Genomic DNA, 20,455 nt, shown 5'->3' with positions numbered 1-20,455 from the left:
GCTGGTTTCGTTCTTTGCAGGGTGAACGCTTATGTGTACCCATTACCATCAGCTGTTGACACTGATAGTTATTTTTGATCTTTTTAACGACAGTGCAGTGCTCATTATTCAGGCTTCTCGGTACTTTGACACACATCGGAAGAAACAATAAAATGTGGTTTCTAACAGTTGTCATTTGCATGGTGGTGATGGAGGTGATAATGATGAGGGTGATGATGCTGATAATGATGAGGGTGATGATGCTGATAATGATGAGGGTGATGATGACGATAATGATGAGGGTGATGATGCTGATAATGATGAGGGTGATGATGCTGATAATGATGAGGGTGATGGGGGTGATAATGATGAGGGTGATGATGACGATAATGATGAGGGTGATGGGGGTGATAATGATGAGGGTGATGATGACGATAATGATGAGGGTGATGGAGGTGATAATGATGAGGGTGATGATGCTGATAATGATGAGGGTGATGATGCTGATAATGATGAGGGTGATGATGCTGATAATGATGAGGGTGATGATGCTGATAATGATGAGGGTGATGATGACGATAATGATGAGGGTGATGATGACGATAATGATGAGGGTGATGATGACGATAATGATGAGGGTGATGATGCTGATAATGATGAGGGTGATGATGACGATAATGATGAGGGTGATAATGATGAGGGTGATGATGCTGATAATGATGAGGGTGATGGGGGTGATAATGATGAGGGTGATGATGCTGATAATGATGAGGGTGATGATGACGATAATGATGAGGGTGATAATGATGAGGGTGATGATGCTGATAATGATGAGGGTGATGATGACGATGCATGTGCATAGGGGGATACCTGGACTCTCTCTTATGGTGATGTTGTTGTTGTTGTTGTTGTTTCTGTTGTTGTTGTTTCTGTTGTTGTTGTTTTTGTTGTTGCTGCAGTAGTAGTAGTAGTAGTAGCAGTAGCAGTAGCAGTAGTAGTAGTAGTAGTAGTAGTAGTAGTAGTAGTAGTAGTAGTAGTAGTAGTAGTAGTAGTAGTAGTAGTTCTTGTTATTAAACTTGTTAGAATTGAAGTCGATGATGATGTATTTGCTGACTGTATTGACATGCCGTATCACAGCCAGGAGCAAGTGGTCGAGCTCTACCAGAGTCTGCACACAGGGAAACACCCCGAGCTGTTGGAAAACTTGTTGTTGTTGTTGTTGTTGTGAGCTGACTATTATGACGACGTTGTGTTACAGTCAGGAGCAAGTGGTTGAGCTGTACCAGAGACTGCACACAGGGGAACACCCCGAGCTGCTGGAGAACTTCGAGTCCATCCTGCTGGGCGTCATCAAGGATGTGCGGGGATATCAGGTGGAGAACGAACGCCTCGAGAAGACCTTCAAAAGGTAGGCTATGTCCTCTGTTAACCAATTAGCAGTATCATTGTTTTGGCTGTACCTGTTGGACCGTGAGGGAAAAACGAACGCCCCGAAAAGACATTCAAAACGTAGGCCAAGCCCTCTGTTAGCAGTATAATTGTTTTGGCTGTATCTGCCGGACCATAGGTGCAGAACGAACGCCTCGAGAAGACATTCAAAAGGTTGGATATGCCCTCAGTTAGCAGTTTCCGTGTTATGGCTGTACTTGTTATATTTGAAGGCAATGTGTTGAGGAGTTACTGAAATATATTGTTATGGTCCCATCACCTGCTTAAACTGCTTCACAAACCGCCTTGAATGGCTTCTGAGAGAAATGAATCCTGCACCGTTCAGCATGTCATGACGTCATTGTTAGACACGATAGGTGAAAACAAACTCATTCTTTTGGATACAGATTTGAATGTTCTTTCCAGTGACATGCACAACTTGTTCCGTTTCAGCTGTTCTGGATGTCGATTTTACCTTTTTGTGCATTTGATTTTGGGAGACCTGTGTCTGTGTTGTGGGTTGCTCTGTAGGGCTGCCACTGCCTTGTAAAAGCAATCTGTTTGTGGAATATGATAAGGGAATGGGTTGTCCTATAACTGGTTTTACTATAAACGGTCACAAAGATCTGCACTAAAACGTATCTGCCTAGGTTGTGTTAACAAAATGATGACGTGTATTTTTTTTATATTTATAACGTATCATTGTTGTTGCCGCGGCAGAATCAAACATGTATCATTTCGTGTGTTTTGAGAGTATATCGAAGGTAGGACTTTTCTGGTGTTTTTTCCGCTTCTAGTTGATAAATCTGAGTGAACCTGTACGTTGTTGTGTTTGTTGACGAAACGACTACTCCACAATTCCAAATGTATCTTTGCAATCTCTATGTGTTTGGGGGGTATGTCGAGGGTTGGACTTTTCCAGAGCTTTTTGCTCTTTCTAGTTGATGACTGTGGGTGAATCTGTGTGCTGCGTATGTCTGTAGAGAGAAGGAACAGCATGACAAACATCTGCGTCAGCTGGAGGATGAGATGGAACAGCAGATGCAGAAAGTGGAGGAGCGAGTCCGAAAACAGGTAGGCCGCTAGGAGGCTGGAGAGAGGGAGCGAGAGAGAGAGAGTGAGAGAGAGAGAGAGAGAGTGAGAGAGAGAGAGTGAGAGAGCGAGAGAGAGAGAGTGTGTGAGAGAGAGAGAGAGAGAGAGAGAGTGAGAGAGCGAGAGAGAGAGAGAGAGTGAGAGAGAGAGAGGGAGCGAGTTGGAGAGAGAGAGAGAGAGAGAGAGGGAGCGAGTTGGAGAGAGATAGAGAGAGAGAGTGATAGAGAGAGAAAGAGGGAGCGAGTTAGAGAGAGAGAGAGTTGGAGAGAGAGAGAGAGAGAGAGAGAGAGAGAGAGGGAGAGAGTGAGAGAGAGAGTGAGAGAGAGAGAGTGAGTGAGTTGGAGAAAGATAGAGAGAGAAAGAGAAAGAGAGAGCGAGCGAGACAAAGAGAGGAAGAAAGAGAGAGAGAGAGAGAGAGAGAGAGAGAGAGAGATAGAGAGAGAGAGAGCGAGCGAGTTGGAGAGAGAGAGAGAGAGAGAGAGAGAGAGAGAGTAAAAAGAGAGTGACAGACAGACAGGCAGGCAGACAGACAGACAAAAAGACGGACAGAAATCAGGCAGAATGTAGGAGTGATGGACAACGACCGCAGAAAGTGAAGGAGAGAGGCATGCAACAGGTAACCAGGTAGATATAAACCTCCAAAGACGAATAGATTAACAGCACCTCTTCTAATGCCCACGCATCGACCAGTGTTTCTCTGGCTGTTTTTAACATTGTTGACACGGATATTGTTTTCATTTGATGTCGATTGTTTTCCGTCCCGCTCGATCATTCTGTCTGTGAGTATTGATATGAAACCTACTTAAAACCAGTCACCTCTTTGGTGGTTTTATACTGCTGTAACGAGCCCAAAGCCTTGAAGTTATTTTATGATTTATTTTCAAAGATTTGTCTGGACAAAATAAAATGTACACAAACAGTCATCACTTTAACTACCCATGCATCCAGGTATGTACGCTTTGTAGACCGGACTTTGAACTTACGGTGAAGTGTACGAGAAATTGTTGGCTATGATAGAAATTGAATTGTCAAAAGTTATCGTTGGTTTGTACAAAATGTTCAAAATTCCTCACATGCAACATGAAACTATACAACTAGGACACGCAGTCTGAAAGCAAAAGCTTGTTTTACGTGACGAAAACAATACTAAATTGCACACATTTTCCTAATGGTAGACCTAACACAAAAAACCCACAGCAGAACAAATCGTGGAAATGGGGATGGGGAACTAAATAAAAACAGAAGAATCTACAGAGGAGAAAAAAGAAAAGAAAAAAGTGATCGTTATGATACTGCCGAAGGTAAATATGCAGGTGAAAGCAATGTAGGCCTAGGTGTTACTAGTACACATCCATGTAAGTCACGCTCACAGCTATGTACTATCGATCCCTCGACCGTTTGCATTTCTAGCCCCCCCCCCCCCCCCCCCCCCCCGCCTCCTTCACCAGTCCAACAGAAGCTGATCTCACAGGTCGCAACATAAAGTAGGGAAGTCGGAGGCAACAGCTGGCCACATTTTTCAATAAAGTCAGCCATTGTTGTGTAATGACGAAAGTAGCAGGCAGCGCAGCCCTGGCGGACACATATTTGAAGCATGAATCACCTCCACCCGATGGTACTATGGCAGGCCTTGTTCAAACTGTTGTCGTATGGAGCGCCGTGTGTGTCATCGGTTAATAAAACGCCTATCACAATGAATAGCTAATTGCTGTGTATAACGACTTATTGACGGTCATTTGACTGCTAGATTAGCCCGGCTGAGTCACCGACTTATGCATACATTGCATAGTTAAACCAGTTGCCAAAAGATGTTAATTTTGAAACTAGGTAGGTCCAAAAAAACAGACATGCTGAAAGAAAAGAAAAAAGAAATAAGAAAATAAGGAAATAAGGTGTGGAAACGACCTGTTGCCAAGATATGTTAATTTTGAAAGTGGGTAGGTCCGAAAAAACATCAATGCTAAAAGAAAGAAAGAAAAAAAGATACGACAATAATGTGTGGAAACGATCTGCAGCTTAGCATGCATTCAGGTTAGAGTCCATCAGAAGTCAATCCGATAAAGAGGGATGCACTCTACACGTGAATAAAGCATTCATATGACCTTCCATGATACTGCTATTGACGCAAATGTGCATGCCTGCCAGCAGCAACAATTGTGCACAAGAACCTTGACGGACAAGGTCTTTATTCAAGACAAGACAAGACAAGACAAGACAAGACAAGACCGTATAGTACAATACAATACAATACAATACAATACAATACAATACAATACAATACAATACAATACAATACAATACGATGCGATGCGATACAATGCGATAAAATGCAATGCAATACAATACATTGCAATGCAATACAATACAATGAGAAATATCATTGTGTGTGTTATTAGGCCTTGCTATGTTCTTTAATGCAACAATTTGTTCAGAGGCATGAATCTACTGCTGACCTAGCAAAGAGTGTTTAAATCGATAAATCACTCGCGCCTTCCAAAGTCAGTCAGCGTATTCAGAAATAAGCAACCGTGACTGCGTTCATAAAGATATGTACTTGATGTATGGTTTTTGCACAGCTGACACCGTAGTCTCTGCTGACAATAATGTGGTGGTGGCTTGCGTGGGTTGAGCAATCTCCTTTCGCTTTTTGCGACACGTCGTGTGCAAGTGACTCATGCGCATTGCATGTGAACAAAGTTAACAAAGTCAGACATGTACTGGACACACTCGCACACATGTCGTCTACACCGATGTCATCACATTTACTGAAGCCACCCGCTCCCTTCCACACCTTTATTTTTTCTCCTCATGAATGCCGCCCCCCCCCCTCCCCCTCCCATACTTTACTTGATTTAAATTTTGCCCAGTCTAATTACCCCCCCCCCCCTCCTAACCTCCCTCTGCCTAACGCTGCGTAGGCGTTGAAGGTGTGAAATAATAACGTGTGTGTGTGTTTGTGTGTGTGTGTTTGTGTATGTGTGTGTGTGTTTGTGTTTGTGTGTGTGTGCGTGTGCGTGTGCGTGTGCGTGTGCGCCGTGTGTGTGTGTGTGTGTGTGTGTGTGTGTGTGAATGTGTGTGCGTGTGTGTGCGTGCGTGTGTGTGCGTGCGTGTGTGTGCGTGCGCGTGTGTGTGTGTGTGTGTGTGAATGTGTGTGTGCGTGTGCGTGTGTGTGTGTGTGTGTGTGTGTGTATTTGTGTATGTGTGTGTGTATTTGTTTATGTGTGTGTATGTGTGTGTGTGTGTGTGTATGTGTATGTGTGTGTACGTCTACGTGTGCGTATGTGTGTTTGTATTTGTGTAATTGTGTGTGCGTGTGTGTGTGTGTGTGTGCGTGTGAAAATTGGGGTGGTCTGCGTCCCTCCTAGCGAGGAAGAGGGACATTTTCCAAGTAAGGGGGGAGGGGGGAGGCGGAGGCTTCCGGAATCCAGGACCCCCCCTCCCCCCTTCCCATCTAGATCCAGCCCTGCCGTAATGCAATATTTAAAGGGAACATTTTAAAGGAAAAGTCCAAGGTTTAGGGTCACTTTTGATACGTTGACCCTCTTAATTCATCAACCACAAATGCGTGTGTAAAAATGAAGACAGAAATCCAAAAAGTATACTTTGACTCGTTTTTGGTTGTTCTGAATCGTTCCATCGCGCGCGCAGTCTTGGCTCATGACCTTGTGCACATACGTGTGCTACGTCACGAGCCTTGAACAACAAACATGGCCGGCTCAAGCAGTGAGGAAGACAAGTGGAATACGGACCGGTTTTCAGCCAGCCTGAGGTTTTAGCGTGCCCGTTTGAGCCTCTTCGTCGTCAAAATGCTGGCGAGGCCACAAGGAACTGCTTGAAACAGAGCCAGCGTACGAAATGGTATGTGATTCTCTTTGTTGTGATGTTGAAACACTAGTCCGTAGTCGCTACCTCGTGCATGCTAGATCGAAGTCAGGTGTGTTTTTCACAGATCAGTTGATGTGCTTCCACAGATCTGTAAGCATGTAAAGATTATGGATTTATGCTATTATTTCAGGCATCTGGTGTTGTTTATTTTCCTATCTTTAATCAAGGATTTCGTCCTTGAACTGCCCAGTTTAGAATAAATGCTTCCACAGTGATGTTCACACGCGACTATCCTTATTTTCTCTTTCTGAGTAATTCTTCAGTCACACAACGAAACATGTAGACATCAAGTTAACATTGCGCAAAGCCTGTTTCTTGCGGACAAAACTGCAATTATCCTGGTATTTTTATTTGCGACAGTAAGACACTACATGACATCGACACCACTAAACAGTGAAACTTTTTTGAAATGGCGGTGGGCTGCTTTCATGTGCTAATACTAGATCTAATAGTGATCCTGACATTTTTCTTGCGAAACGGTCAAAGGGAAGTAATAGATGAATTTGGTTTTTTTTTAAACGAGCACACGTGATTTCCGATCTCAAACTAGATCTGAAATCATAAGATTTTCTGAGCAGTGGCGAAACGCTGATGGCGTGATATCGCAAGCCGTTTTGGAAGCAAATAAGCACTGTCAGTGTCAGACATATGCTGAAACACGATTACAGCAGTTCAAACTTTTTGATTATTGATTTTTAGGAGTACGCAATATCGGACAGTCACACTACAAAAAGACAATGCGTTAGTGCATAGATCGGTATTCTCAAACGTCACGAACACTGAACAGACAGTACGTTGCTACTATATATTTTACTGTATTAACAAAACCTCACAGTCCCATTAAAAATGTGTGGTGTGTGCCAAAAAGCAACCATATGAGATTCAGTCAGTGGGACCCTGAATCTACCTGGGGTTAAATCGGGTTATTGACTCTCATTGCATGAATTTTTAAACTGAATATATACTGTTCGTGTTGTTTTTGTGATCCACTGCAATTTATGTGTATACCTTAGAATCTCAAGGTAATTTTTGAACGGGGCATACAGATGATGCATTTTGCCATGATCACAGAGTGATACGTGTATTTTGCTTATCAGGTGTCAGTGCAGAAACTCCAAGAGGGAACGAAATTCAAATATCTGGAAAACCTGGATGAGGAGATAGACACCCTAACAACACATCCTCCTATGTTTGCTCGGACATATACTACCTTCAAACTGCATACTATGCGTACACACAGGAATATGGACGACTCAACATTGATCAAAATGGGTAAGTAACACAACACAAACAGATGATTTCCATTATGATAGATTTATTTATCTGAAACTGAAAGTAAAATTGACAACAGAGTGTACAATTTGTTTTCAAATACGAAAATATCACATTGGGTTAAAAAAAACCACACCATCATATATCATTAAAACTATTCTTTATTTCTAAACACATACATATCAGCATAGTTTATTCATGTAAACATCCTCATTTCGGTTCCCAGTCTATCTGAAATCAAGGTAAGATATGCCAAAAAAATAGCGATCACACAGTGCTTCAGCATGAATTTGAAAACCTGCTCTACGTCACATAGACACAGCGTGTCTTATGATTCTATCCACCCTCTCCAAACAAACACGTACACGTTTTCTCTGGTACGAATGTCTTAAAAGCTCAAACTAAGCTGCTGTTTTATTCTGTCTTGCTTTGCAGGAAATACAGGCACGTCGCTTACCCATAACAGGCAGCTGGTGCGCTAGCGAGTGGGGTTTCTAGGCAGAAGCATCAGAGTACCATTACCAACCTGTGCAGTCAAAACAATCAGAAATACTTTCCCAAACGGATGAAGAGTGGGGTTCAAACTCCCTGAGCTACAGAAGGCTGAAATATACTTTTACAAATCGTGTGACTGTGTTGAACTAGTATCTTTGGTTGAACAGATTCCTGCGTGGTTTGAAGATACTGAGTTGTCACGTGGTCCGGTACATGGTTCACATTCTGCAACATTTTGTTCCAGACTTTTTCCACTGTTGGTGTACTCCAGCATCAGGTAGTCAGTCCATGAGCCGGTCAGCATAGCTTGTGTCCAGTATTTTCCGTTTGCCTGTTGCCTGAAACATGGTTTTGGGGAAGTAACTAACGATCTCTGCACACATTTTAACATGTGAATAAGAACAGAAAAGTTTGTCAAAAGTATACATAGTTTAATTTGCATTTACTTCAAGACCAGACTTTCTTCTCGTTCATTATTTCTTCATAAAGATTCTGGAAATTAACAAAATGTTTCCCCCTATCAAGGCCTCCTAACTTTTGTTTAAATGCAGGTCGGTTTTTTGTCATCTGTGCATTACTACCTCTTGCCACCCGTGCGGTCATTGCCACCAGGTATCTCAACAATCAAACCGTCTATACAGGCATAAAGGCACGTCCTTTTTCAAAACAGGATTGCTCACTACACAGATCTGCGAAGACTTTTACATGGAAAAAAAATCTCTTGACTTGAACATATACCAGGAATAAACATCCTGACTGGTTTTTGGAGCTGGATTTTTTAGGGAATGTTTTACACGTGTGGCGTTTAAGAAAATAATTCATAAAATTCTACATTCGCAAAGAGAGTACCCATACTGTTACAGAGTGTTGAGTTCTGGTATTTTTCAAAACGGAAGGATGGCCACATCCCATGTAAAAGCCTGGTAAGATTTGAGATTTTGAACCCAATCGTTTACACGGGAAGGGCTGTCGAAGGGCTGTCCATTTAAGAGGAGGCATCCATGCCTGGATGAGAAATACACTGATAACACAGAAAAAGCACGAGTTTAACCTGCATATTCACAAAACTGGTTCAGAGGTCCGGCAAAGGGAACACATGTTAGTTACTTTAAAAGAACATCACGAAGACCTAATTATTAAATTTAAGCCTTTTTGCAAGAATGTACATCTTCTATGAATTATATTCTAAAACGCCACATGTGTGATTCATTCCACACACAAAATCCAGCTCCAAGAAACAGTGAGGCTGTTGATTATTGGTATGTGTTCAAGTCGACAGATGATTTTACCTGTGTAAACTGAGCCTTGGCAGATCTGATATAGTGAGCAAAGACCTGCATTTTTTTTAAACGTGTTCAGAGGCCTTGAAATGGTTAAACATTTTGTTTATTTCAAGTAGTCTTTATGAAGAAAAAATTAACAATAAGGATGGCACATGGGTTGAAATTAGATTCCTTTTGACGAACTGTTTATGTTCTTCTTCATGTGTTACATTATGCGTACGTAGATCGCAAGATATTTTCGAAAAAAATCATAGATAAGCCAATCTGCAAACGGACAAAAATTCACAATATAAATTTATGAAGCCAATAAATTTGACTCAAGAACAAAGCTTATGTGTTTGAGGTGATGTGCATGGGTATGAATGTTGAATGAGTCCGTCAAAGATACCCTCCATGTCGCCTCACAGTGGAACCTACCATTAAAATTATACCACCTTAAATTACCTTGCTCTTTCAAATGTACTGCTTAAACTTCTTGAACATGCAACTCTTGCTGTTTACCATAAAGACCATCAGGTCAACAACATACTCGTGAATGTTTTGTTTTGGTCTATAATTAAACATTTCAGAAAATACCCTTTTTGACTCACATGCGAAGCAAAAGTGAGTCTATGTACTCACCCGAGTCGTCCGTCCGTCCGTCCGTCCGGACGTCCGGAAAACTTTAACGTTGGATATTTCTTGGACACTATTCAGTCTATCAGTACCAAATTTGGCAAGATGGTGTATGATGACAAGGCCCCAAAAAACATACATAGCATCTTGACCTTGCTTCAAGGTCAAGGTCGCAGGGGCCATAAATGTTGCCTAAAAAACAGCTATTTTTCACATTTTTCCCATTTTCTCTGAAGTTTTTGAGATTGAATACCTCACCTATATATGATATATAGGGCAAAGTAAGCCCCATCTTTTGATACCAGTTTGGTTTACCTTGCTTCAAGGTCAAGGTCACAGGAGCTCTTCAAAGTTGGATTGTATACATATTTTGAAGTGACCTTGACCCTGAACTATGGAAGATAACTGTTTCAAACTTAAAAATTATGTGGGGCACATGTTATGCTTTCATCATGAGACACATTTGGTCACATATGATCAAGGTCAAGGTCACTTTGACCCTTATGAAATGTGACCAAAATAAGGTAGTGAACCACTAAAAGTGACCATATCTCATGGTAGAAAGAGCCAATAAGCACCATTGTACTTCCTATGTCTTGAATTAACAGCTTTGTGTTGCATGACCTTGGATGACCTTGACCTTGGGTCAAGGTCACATGTATTTTGGTAGGAAAAATGTGTAAAGCATGTGAGTCGTATGGGCTTTGCCCTTCTTGTTTATATGTCTTATTCGGAAGCATACTGACTTTATTTGAAACTACTTCGACAGATATAGTTTTGCAGGTTGACGGGAGGTGAGTTACGAAAGAAATTCAATCCATATGTCGCTCAGCACAGAAAGCATAAACGATTAACATTAATGAACTTGTACTTGTTTTCATAATGTATTATTTGGATGGTATCTGTCAAAGACACTTTCTCGTTTTTTTGCAAAGCTAGAATAAGGCACTAATTTTCAAAACAAAACAAAAATCTTACGATGAATGGCACGTTGGTTTTCTCCTGTGGTGATTCTGGACGGTAGGAACAGGACTGGTCAACAGTTGCGTTGTGATCACGGAGAACGGGGAAATCTGGAATGGTCACGGTGTCAGTGTCTAGTGACCTGTTCCGACCAGTGGCCGTGAGTGATGATGAAAGGTCTGGAAGTAAAAGAAGAGAGAAAATGAGTGTGAGTATAAATCAATTCGAAAGTATGCTTCCGATCTATACAGTACATTGAACATTTAGACACCCTCCGGAAGTCGTCTGGATGTGTATCCATGTTGTAGCAATTAGACTGGTTTTGCGTCTCTCAGTCAATGCAAAAAGATTAATTCCCTGCACAATTCGTAATCTTCTTGTCTATAGCATGCAGGTGTCTGTTTATCTTACCGGTTGCACATCCACCAAAAGTTTAGATCTGGTAAAAATAGCATTAAGCCATGATTCCAGCAAACGCTGCCAATTTCATGAATTGATATCAGGGGACAGTTTGCGACTGAATAGAATAGATAACGTGACACACGCATTGTCTTACGTGTCCACAACCCTGACTACTTTTTATATTTAGTCAAGTTTTGACTAAATATTTTAACATCGAGGGGGAATCGAAACGAGGGTCGTGGTGTATGTGCGTGTGTGTGTGTGTGTGTGTGTGTGTGTGTGTGTGTCTGTGTGTGTGTGTAGAGCGATTCAGACTAAACTACTGGACCGATCTTTATGAAATTTGACATGAGAGTTCCTGGGTATGAAATCCCCGAACGTTTTTTTCATTTTTTTGATAAATGTCTTTGATGACGTCATATCCGGCTTTTCGTGAAAGTTGAGGCGGCACTGTCACGCCCTCATTTTTCAACCAAATTGGTTCAAATTTTGGTCAAGTAATCTTCGATGAAGCCCGGGGTTTGGTATTGCATTTCAGCTTGGTGGCTTAAAAATTAATTAATGACTTTGGTCATTAAAAATCGGAAAATTGTAAAAAAAAATAAATATTTATAAAACGATCCAAATTTACGTTTATCTTATTCTCCATCATTTGCTGATTCCAAAAACATATAAATATGTTATATTTGGATTAAAAACAAGCTCTGAAAATTAAATATATAAAAATTATTATCAAAATTAAATTGTCCAAATCAATTTAAAAACACTTTCAGCTTATTCCTTGTCGGTTCCTGATTCCAAAAACATATAGATATGATATGTTTGGATTAAAAACACGCTCAGAAAGTTAAAACAAAGAGAGGTACAGAAAAGCGTGCTATCCTTCTTAGCGCAACTACTACCCCGCTCTTCTTGTCAATTTCACTGCCTTTGCCATGAGCGGTGGACTGACGATGCTACGAGTATACGGTCTTGCTGAAAAATGGCAGCTACTTGACTAAATATTGTATTTTCGCCTTACGCGACTTGTTACTCTTGCTCTTAGCTCAGCTCAGACCGTTCTGTAACTTTGTAGATCTAGCCTGTGGCGCATCTGTACTCCAGCGAATATCAGCTGGATCCAGACACACTGTTCTGCACCAATTCGTATTCGCTGCGCAGCAAAACAATGTTTACGTGTATGCATGAAAATAAAAGCATGTACTCTGACCTTCAACGCATTCCTTCTTGTGAGATAATCCGCTGTTCGTATGTCGCCTCGGAGTTTCGATGGCTCGTCGACTGTACCAGCCTCGCGTAATACTCCCCTTTCCGGACTTTTATGAAGGGAAGACACTGCCAGTGGTCAAAACATTTGTGCTGCAGAAAAATTGCGAAATCTGTGTCCAGAAAGTGCCCGACACTTTGAAATCTGCACGCTTGTGCTGCACACATCTCTTCCATTTCCACAAGAGACTCAGAGTTTTGTGAGGGAAAGTGTGCTATGAAATGCCTGGGAACATTGACGAGTTGTTGCAGTTTGCGGCTGCCCTCCACCGAGGCATTCTTTTCGGGCATACAGTGGTGACTTTTCTGTGTGAAAATCAAGCTGGTACTAGTGGTAGAATCAACACAATAACTTGTGACGTCACAGTGTACCAACGTCACAGTGTACCAAAAATCACGTGACCACTACTTGACCCCAGGCGACTTGTCTTGGTTAGCCCCGCAACACTAAATCTGCAACTACAACAACAACAATTTTTTTTCAATTTTTAAAATATTTTTCCAGAGATGTTTGTAACATTTGGCATTCGATTTTCAAGTTTTGGGGGATATTTAAAAACCTTGGACTTTTCCTTTAAAGACGAACTTTCAATTTGGATTCATTTGCGTTTTGATGCCAGCGTTTTCTCGTTGGGTTTGGGTGACAGGGTGACGGGGTCACGGGGTCACGGGTCACGGGGTGACGGGGACACTTTACTTTCTTTGCTCACACTCACATTTGATTTATTTTTAAATTTCAAAATATTTTAATGATCTCCAATCGTGTTTTCTGATCTTAACCCTTCGTCTCCCCAGCAAATCTAGTTATTGAAAAGTATTTGACATAGAACTGTTTCTAAAACCATTAGGTTAAGTTAGAGGTCAGGGAGCCTTTCGTTTTTACATTTAGTCAAGTTTTGACTAAATGTTTTAACATAGAGGGGGAATCGAGACGAGGGTCGTGGTGTATGTGTGTGTGTGTGTGTGTGTGTCTGTCTGTCTGTGCGTGTGTGTGTGTAGAGCGATTCAGACCAAACTACTGAACCGATCTTTATGAAATTTTACATAAGAGTCCCGGACATTGTTTTCTTTTTTTCGATAAATACCTTTGATGACGTCATATCCGGCTTTTTGTAAAAGTTGAGGCGGCACTGTCACACCCTCATTTTTCAATCAAATTGATTGACATTTTGGCCAAGAAATCTTCGACGAAGGCCTGACTTTGGTATTGCATTTCAGCTTGGTGGCTTAAAAATTAATGTATGACTTTGGTCATTAAAAATCTGAAAATTGTAAAAAAAAATATTTTTTTCATGAAACGATCCATCATTTTCTGATTCCAAAAACATATAAATATGTTATATTTGGATTAAAAACAAGCTCTGAAAATTAAAAATATAAAAATTATGATAAAAATTAAATTTTCGAAATCAATTTAAAAACACTTTCATCTTATTCCTTGTCGGTTCCTGATTCCAAAAACATATAGATATGATATGTTTGGATTAAAAACACGCTCAGAAAGTTAAAACGAAGAGAGGTACAGAAAAGCGTGCTATCCTTCTCAGCGCAACTACTACCCCGCTCTTCTTGTCAATTTCACTGCCTTTGCCACGAGCGGTGGACTGACGATGCTACGAGTATACGGTCTTGCTGAAAAATTGCATTGCGTTCCGTTTCATTCTGTGAGTTCCACAGCTTGACTAAATGTAGTAATTTCGCCTTGCACGACTTATTATCTTCTGTATAGAATGACCTTCAAACGAGCGAATGTCGGTCAAGGTGAAATATAATGTTTTATTTATGGGAGAGTATTTGGAACAGTATGATAACATAATTATGTACATGCTTGTTTCTTTCGGTGGTGACAGGAAAAAGACAGACTGGAACAAGAAAAGGCCGTTCTGCGCGCGCAACTGGACGAGGAAGTGACGACATTGCAACTCAACTTGAAACGTATGCAACAGGTAAAGTCGTCATTTGCCTTTCATGCACTGTGATCCAGTTGCATGAAGAAGAAAATCACAATTTTTTGTTCGCTTGTGTGTGTGTGTGTGTGTGTGTGTGTGTGTGTGTGTGTGTGTGTGTGTGTGTGTGTGTGCACGTGCGTGCGTGCGTGCGTGTGTGTGTGTATGTGTGTGCGTTCGTGCTGCATGTGTGCGTGTGCGTGTGTGTGTGTGTGTGTGTGTGTGTGTGTGTGTGTGTGTGTGTGTGTGTGTGTGTGTGAGAGAGCGTGCGTGCGTGCGTGCGTGCGTGCGTGCGTGGGTAAAATAACATAACGGGTTAAATGCGCAATGATTCTAAAACATCCTGGATCTTCAGTGGCTGCTTGGGGATGCGAGGTCACCTGTTAGAACCCTTACTCTCACGGATAGCATTTGTTTTCCAGGAAGGGGTGACAAAGTTTCTCTCACAGACCGTGTTTTGTTTTGTAGGAAGGGGTTAACAAGTTTGACCAGGCCCAGGAGAGCCACCTGCTGGAGATGAAGAAGCGACTGGAGGAAATCGCGTCCGAGAACCGCTCCCTCAAGTCTGAGCTGACCGATTCCCACACCAACCTGGCCCTGGTTCGCAGCGAGATGACCAACTTCAGACAACAGCTCAACGAGAAGATGCACGAACTGGACATGTCAGTAGTAATTCACTCATTGCCAAAATAATAGTAATAGTTTGGTTTGAAAAATCTCTACACCTATTTACAAACAATTATTTTTTTAAACTTCCGTGATAGAACATGCACTGTTCTTGCAACTTAATCAAAAAAGGGAGTCAGGTTTGTGTGAGTGTGTGTGTGTGTGTGAGTGTGTGTGTGTGTGTGTGTGTGTGTGTGTGTGTGTGTGTGTGTGTGTGTGTGTGTGACTAGACTGGTTGTCTGTCTGTCTGTCTGTCTGTCTGTGTGCGCGTATGCAGTAAGCACTGGCTGGAAAATGATACCAGTGGTGTAAATAGTGTGTATGTGCATACATGTGTGTGCGTGTGTGTCATACAATTTTCTGGTCGGTTGGTTGTTTGTGTGTGGTTTTTAACGTCCATGCAACCTATCAGAATGATCGGGACCAATTCCCTGTAGCAAAACATTCACACTTTCATATTTACGTTATACAGTTTTGACTGATCTGGTTGTAATTATTTTGCAGGGAGAAAGAAACAGTGATGGATTATGTGCGAGAGCAGGATAACCTGACCAGGCAGTTACACATGCTTCAGTAAGTCGTTCTTCTGCACTTCCAAATACAAAATTACAATAATGCATGTAAGTGTAGTTCTACTTAAATACTTGTATATACAGATATACATACACGCGTGAAAATACACACACTCTCACACACACACACACACACACACACACACACACACACACACACACACACACACACACACACACACATACACGCACACACGCACGCACGCACGCGCGCGCGTACGCACGCAAGAACGCATTCGAATAGTAATCCATGCGTGCTCTGAAAGTCAGAATACACAACCGACAAACTTGTACAAGACACACACTCGTACGTACGCACACATTATTACACATGCGCCCAGGGAAAGGCCTTTTATATTCAGAGACTTTTTGGGTGTAGCTCTTTGTCCATCTTTATGTCACTAAGATTATGTATATTTTTTTTTTTAATTAGCTTCACATTGATTCTGAACTGAATTTGTGTGCGTTTGAATGTAGCATGATAAACAGATCAGTACGCTGATGAATCCTACTGCATAAAACGCCATATGTTAGTTTGGGGCGGGCGAAGGGGGACTGATCGTAAGGCGTCGTTTGCAAAAGCTTCTGTCACCGAAATGCCCACACAAGAAGACGATCAATGCATTCTTGGCGATATATCTTCCAAACCTGTCCTTTTTTCTTTCCCCGTTTTTTTTTTAAAGTGTCTCGTTTACGCAAAGTCAAATGTCGCTGTGACTTGCTTCCCCTTTTCTGCAACAGACCACATGTCTTGCCAAAAAGGAGAACCCCTACCAGAAAGTCAAGGCCCAGGTCTGAATGACTCAACATATTATTGTTGCACTCTAACCAGAAGTGTTCCACTTTTGAACACATTTCTGTGACAAGTTTTGAACACTTTGCGTAATACAGTCCAACATGTCTGTGACGACCACCCAAGGGATCGACCAAAAGGGGTCTTTATAGACAGTTTGTCGCTATGGAAATGTGAATTTTGTAGAACGAAAACTCGTCTTCTTCTTCTTCTTCTTCTGCGTTCGTGGGCTGAAACTCCCACGTACACTCGTGTTTTTTGCACGAGTGGAATTTTACGTGTATGACCGTTTTTACCCCGCCATTTAGGCTAGGCAGCCATACGCCGCTTTCGGAGGAAGCATGCTGGGTATTTTCGTGTTTCTATAACCCACCGAACTCTGACATGGATTACAGGATCTTTTTTCGTGCGCACTTGGTCTTGTGCTTGCGTGTACACACGGGGGGTGTTCGGACACCGAGGAGAGTCTGCACACAAAGTTGACTCTGAGAAATAAATCTCTCGCCGAACGTGGGGACGAACTCACGCTGACAGCGGCCAACTGGATACAAATCCAGCTCGCTACCGACTGAGCTACATCCCCGCCCACGAAAACTCGTCTGAGATCCTTTGGGAGTGGTCGTTGTTGGCAGGTGGTCGCTTTCCAGCGGTGATCGCAAGGGCAGGTCGACTCTAGTACATCGTTCTACCAGCAACAGAGGCAAACATTATTAAAACACAATGTTCAGAAGTGTTCATCTGAACACCAGGGAACACTATGTGTGCTACTTTTGCCAGTTGAGCTATGTACAATTTCAACATTTCAAAACTTGTCACAGAAATGTGTTCTAAAGCGGAACACTTCTGATTGGAGTGTGGCATATTGCACGTGCTGTTTGATTTCTTCTTCTGTTGGCATTTTTTGACGGCCCAAGGTGTACATTGCATGCAACATGACTGCATGCTTTTTGTTTACACGTCGCTGAATGTGCTTTCATCCTCGTATGTGGCATGCGTTTCATGCGTGTGTACAGACAGGCAGCACTTGACTTGACCTGTGTCGATTTGCATGAAGAAAACTTTCTTTATGACAATTGACTTAAACAACAGTTTAGAAATAACTCAGCTAAGCAGTCAGCATGGTTTGGGTTGTTGCATAACAGAGAGGAGAACCTAAACAAATATTGTTTTTGTTGTGTTGTTTTTTTGCTTTCAATTTGCTTTTATCATCGTTAGGTTTAGTTCTCATAATCTTATGTTTATTGAATTAATTTGTTTACTGATGTATGTGATTGAAAAAAGCAGCTGTAGTTGACATTTTCTTCTTGCATGTTGCATGATTTGTTACATCGTTTCTCTCAAACTTGATTTAACTTTTATTCAGTTGTGTCTAAAAAAAAAAATCATCTAAAAACACACAACGCTTAACCTAGCTGAGCAATGTCTATAACAATATTCGTGCGCCTAGATCGTCACAGATTAAAACAAGGGTGACACTACTTACAATGCAGACCCTTGGTTTCAGGTCAAACGTTAGTTCACATTCTGAATTAGAACAACATTATGTGGATTTGAATAGTTGCATTCCTCCTGTAAATGTAAATGAGCTTAGAAAGCCAAAATCAGATTCACCAGTTAATGGTCTGCATAACATCTACATGAAGTTAACAGTGCCAGACATGATCAAATTCATCTGCAGTTAATTGTGTGGATAACATTATCACATCTACCGGAAGTTGAAAGTCTGCCTAACATGCTTAATGTTAGATGCAATTACTAGTGTGGATAACATAATCAGATCCACTTGAAGTTAACAGTCTGCCTACTATGATCAAGTGTAGCTACAATTAACAATTTGAATAACATAACAAGATCTACCTTAGGTTAACAATCTGCTTACTATGATCAAGTGTAGCTACAATTAACAATGTGAATAACATAACAAGATCTACCTTAGGTTAACAATCTGCTTACTATGATCAAGTGTAGCTACAATTAACAATGTGAATAACATAACAAGATCTACCTTAGGTTAACAATCTACCTACTATGATCAAGTGTAGCTACAATTAACAATGTGAATAACATAACAAGATCTACCTTAGGTTAACAATCTACCTACTATGCTCAGTTTTAGCTGCAGCTAAATGAGTGTATAACATAACAGGCCCGTTGCTCTAACTAGGCTACACTTGTACTCTTTGTGTGATGTTAGACGACCAAAGCAATAACCAAATGTAGCTGTGGTTAACCCCCAGACTGGTACAATACGTGTTTTGCTATCATGAAATAATAATTATTCTGACAATTGCAGCAAAATGATTGCCTCCCCTGGAGACTATTTTCTCAGTTTTGGTGTAATTGCCGTTTTACCTTGTATTTTATGATTTTTTTAAATGATTTTTTTAACTAAATTCTTTTGGGAGTCGAGGGGTTAAGGGTCAATCTATTACAGTCATCTATTACAGCCTGATCTAGTTACAGACAGCAGTCTATCTAACAGAGTGTGTGTGTAGCTGCTGGTTGTGTTCTGTGTGTAAAAAACAAAAAAACAAAACGTCGGTGAAATCGTGGGACCTCGTAAGGGACTCTTGGCGCCAAGTCACGAGGTCCCACGATTTTACCCACGAAAGTAATAATCAAATCTAGCTGCGGTTAAGGGTCAGTCTTTTAAAGTCATCTATTACAGTTAGGCCTAGGTACAGCGAGTAGTCTATCTAACAGTGTGTGCATGCAGCGTGTTGTGTATGTTTTGTGTAGAGGCGCTAACAAATCCATAATCGACACTAACGATGACCTGCGAGAGGCTTTGGGGACCATGAAAACTAGGCTTCACACACGAACTCTCTCCACTGACGTAAGCAATTACTGAGTACTACCTCATCACCTTTTGTTTACCACGTCATCATTTTCTGTTTACTTTTTTTACGTTTTTTGTTCTTTTTACGTTTTGTCCTCGTCGCTTTTAAGTGTAGTTCCCTGCACGCGTGTGTTTTTCAGCGAAGCGAACAAAAAGCTGCATGATATCAACGACGATTTGCGCATGGCTGTTGAAACAAGCAGAGCGTACCCCTCCCCCCACAGACGCTCGATGTCCATTGAAGTAAGCAACACGAAAGATGCAAAGAGGATGACGCAATCATAGGACTTGCATTCGTGTAGCATATTCCTAATTCTTCAACTTTCTTACCTCGTGTGCAAGGAGTTGGGAAAATGAGCAAAAGGCATCAAACATGGAACATTCTTTGGCCTGTGAGAAGGTCCCCAGTGGCTGGTATACTGCTTTAAAAAAAGAAGAAGGTCAAACTGATAATTTGGAAAACTCACTAGCATACAAGAAGGTGGGAATGCCCACCAGAGCTGGCGCCAGGAGAACGCTTTACGCTTTTCAACTTGGCGACAGGATATTTTGTGGCCGAATTACTGGATTCGCAATTGAATGTTACAGTAGCAACTGCTCTTGATAGTGCTGCATGGAATATTTGGCAATAGAGAAAACACGAAAACAGAACATAAAGTACACACAGCGGTATACTGGAGAGAATAATGCTTGTGTTTGGTTTTCTATAGGTTGAGAGTATTCCAGCTTTTTTTACCGTGTTTAACCCTATATGTACACTGTGATTGACGCCTTTTCCCAATTATGCATACACATTTTTACCGAAAAGGACAAAAAACTATCGCCCACGTTATATGATCAACATCAGGCTGCAACAGTACTTGGAAGAGTTTACACAAGTCCAAGCTTCATACATGGTTATTTGACCTGTACATGATAAATCGTGACTCAAATAAATGCCACCCGCTAAAATGTTAATC

The 20,455-nt window shown here is 41.4% G+C and overlaps 1 protein-coding gene and 1 long non-coding RNA gene across 9 annotated transcripts in view; one reads left to right on the top strand and one right to left on the bottom strand.

Moving 5' to 3' along the window:
• Positions 1–20,455, top strand: part of LOC138970517 (ras and EF-hand domain-containing protein homolog) — a 107,712-nt gene that overhangs the window by 73,496 nt on the left and 13,761 nt on the right. For 6 of the 8 annotated variants that reach the window (XM_070342971.1, XM_070342976.1, XM_070342970.1 and 3 more), the window contains 6 exons: positions 1,238–1,387; positions 2,391–2,481; positions 14,531–14,626; positions 15,095–15,288; positions 15,797–15,865; positions 19,637–19,739. In XM_070342971.1, the coding sequence (XP_070199072.1) occupies positions 1,238–1,387; positions 2,391–2,481; positions 14,531–14,626; positions 15,095–15,288; positions 15,797–15,865; positions 19,637–19,739 (703 nt within the window). Of the gene's footprint in view, positions 1–1,237; positions 1,388–2,390; positions 2,482–14,530; positions 14,627–15,094; positions 15,289–15,796; positions 15,866–19,396; positions 19,494–19,636; positions 19,740–20,455 lie in introns of all 8 variants that reach the window. The other 2 variants (XM_070342973.1, XM_070342977.1) reach the window with 1 other exon arrangement.
• Positions 8,350–13,258, bottom strand: LOC138970516 (uncharacterized). The gene is made up of 3 exons (XR_011456976.1): positions 12,625–13,258; positions 11,028–11,191; positions 8,350–8,489 (listed from the first exon to the last, which is right to left on the bottom strand). It is a non-coding gene; the product is annotated as an uncharacterized lncRNA (long non-coding RNA).

The sequence above is a fragment of the Littorina saxatilis genome, linkage group LG7 (genome assembly GCF_037325665.1).
Source record: "Littorina saxatilis isolate snail1 linkage group LG7, US_GU_Lsax_2.0, whole genome shotgun sequence".
NCBI lineage: Eukaryota > Metazoa > Mollusca > Gastropoda > Littorinimorpha > Littorinidae > Littorina > Littorina saxatilis.
This window is presented reverse-complemented; position numbering and strand designations above follow the sequence as displayed.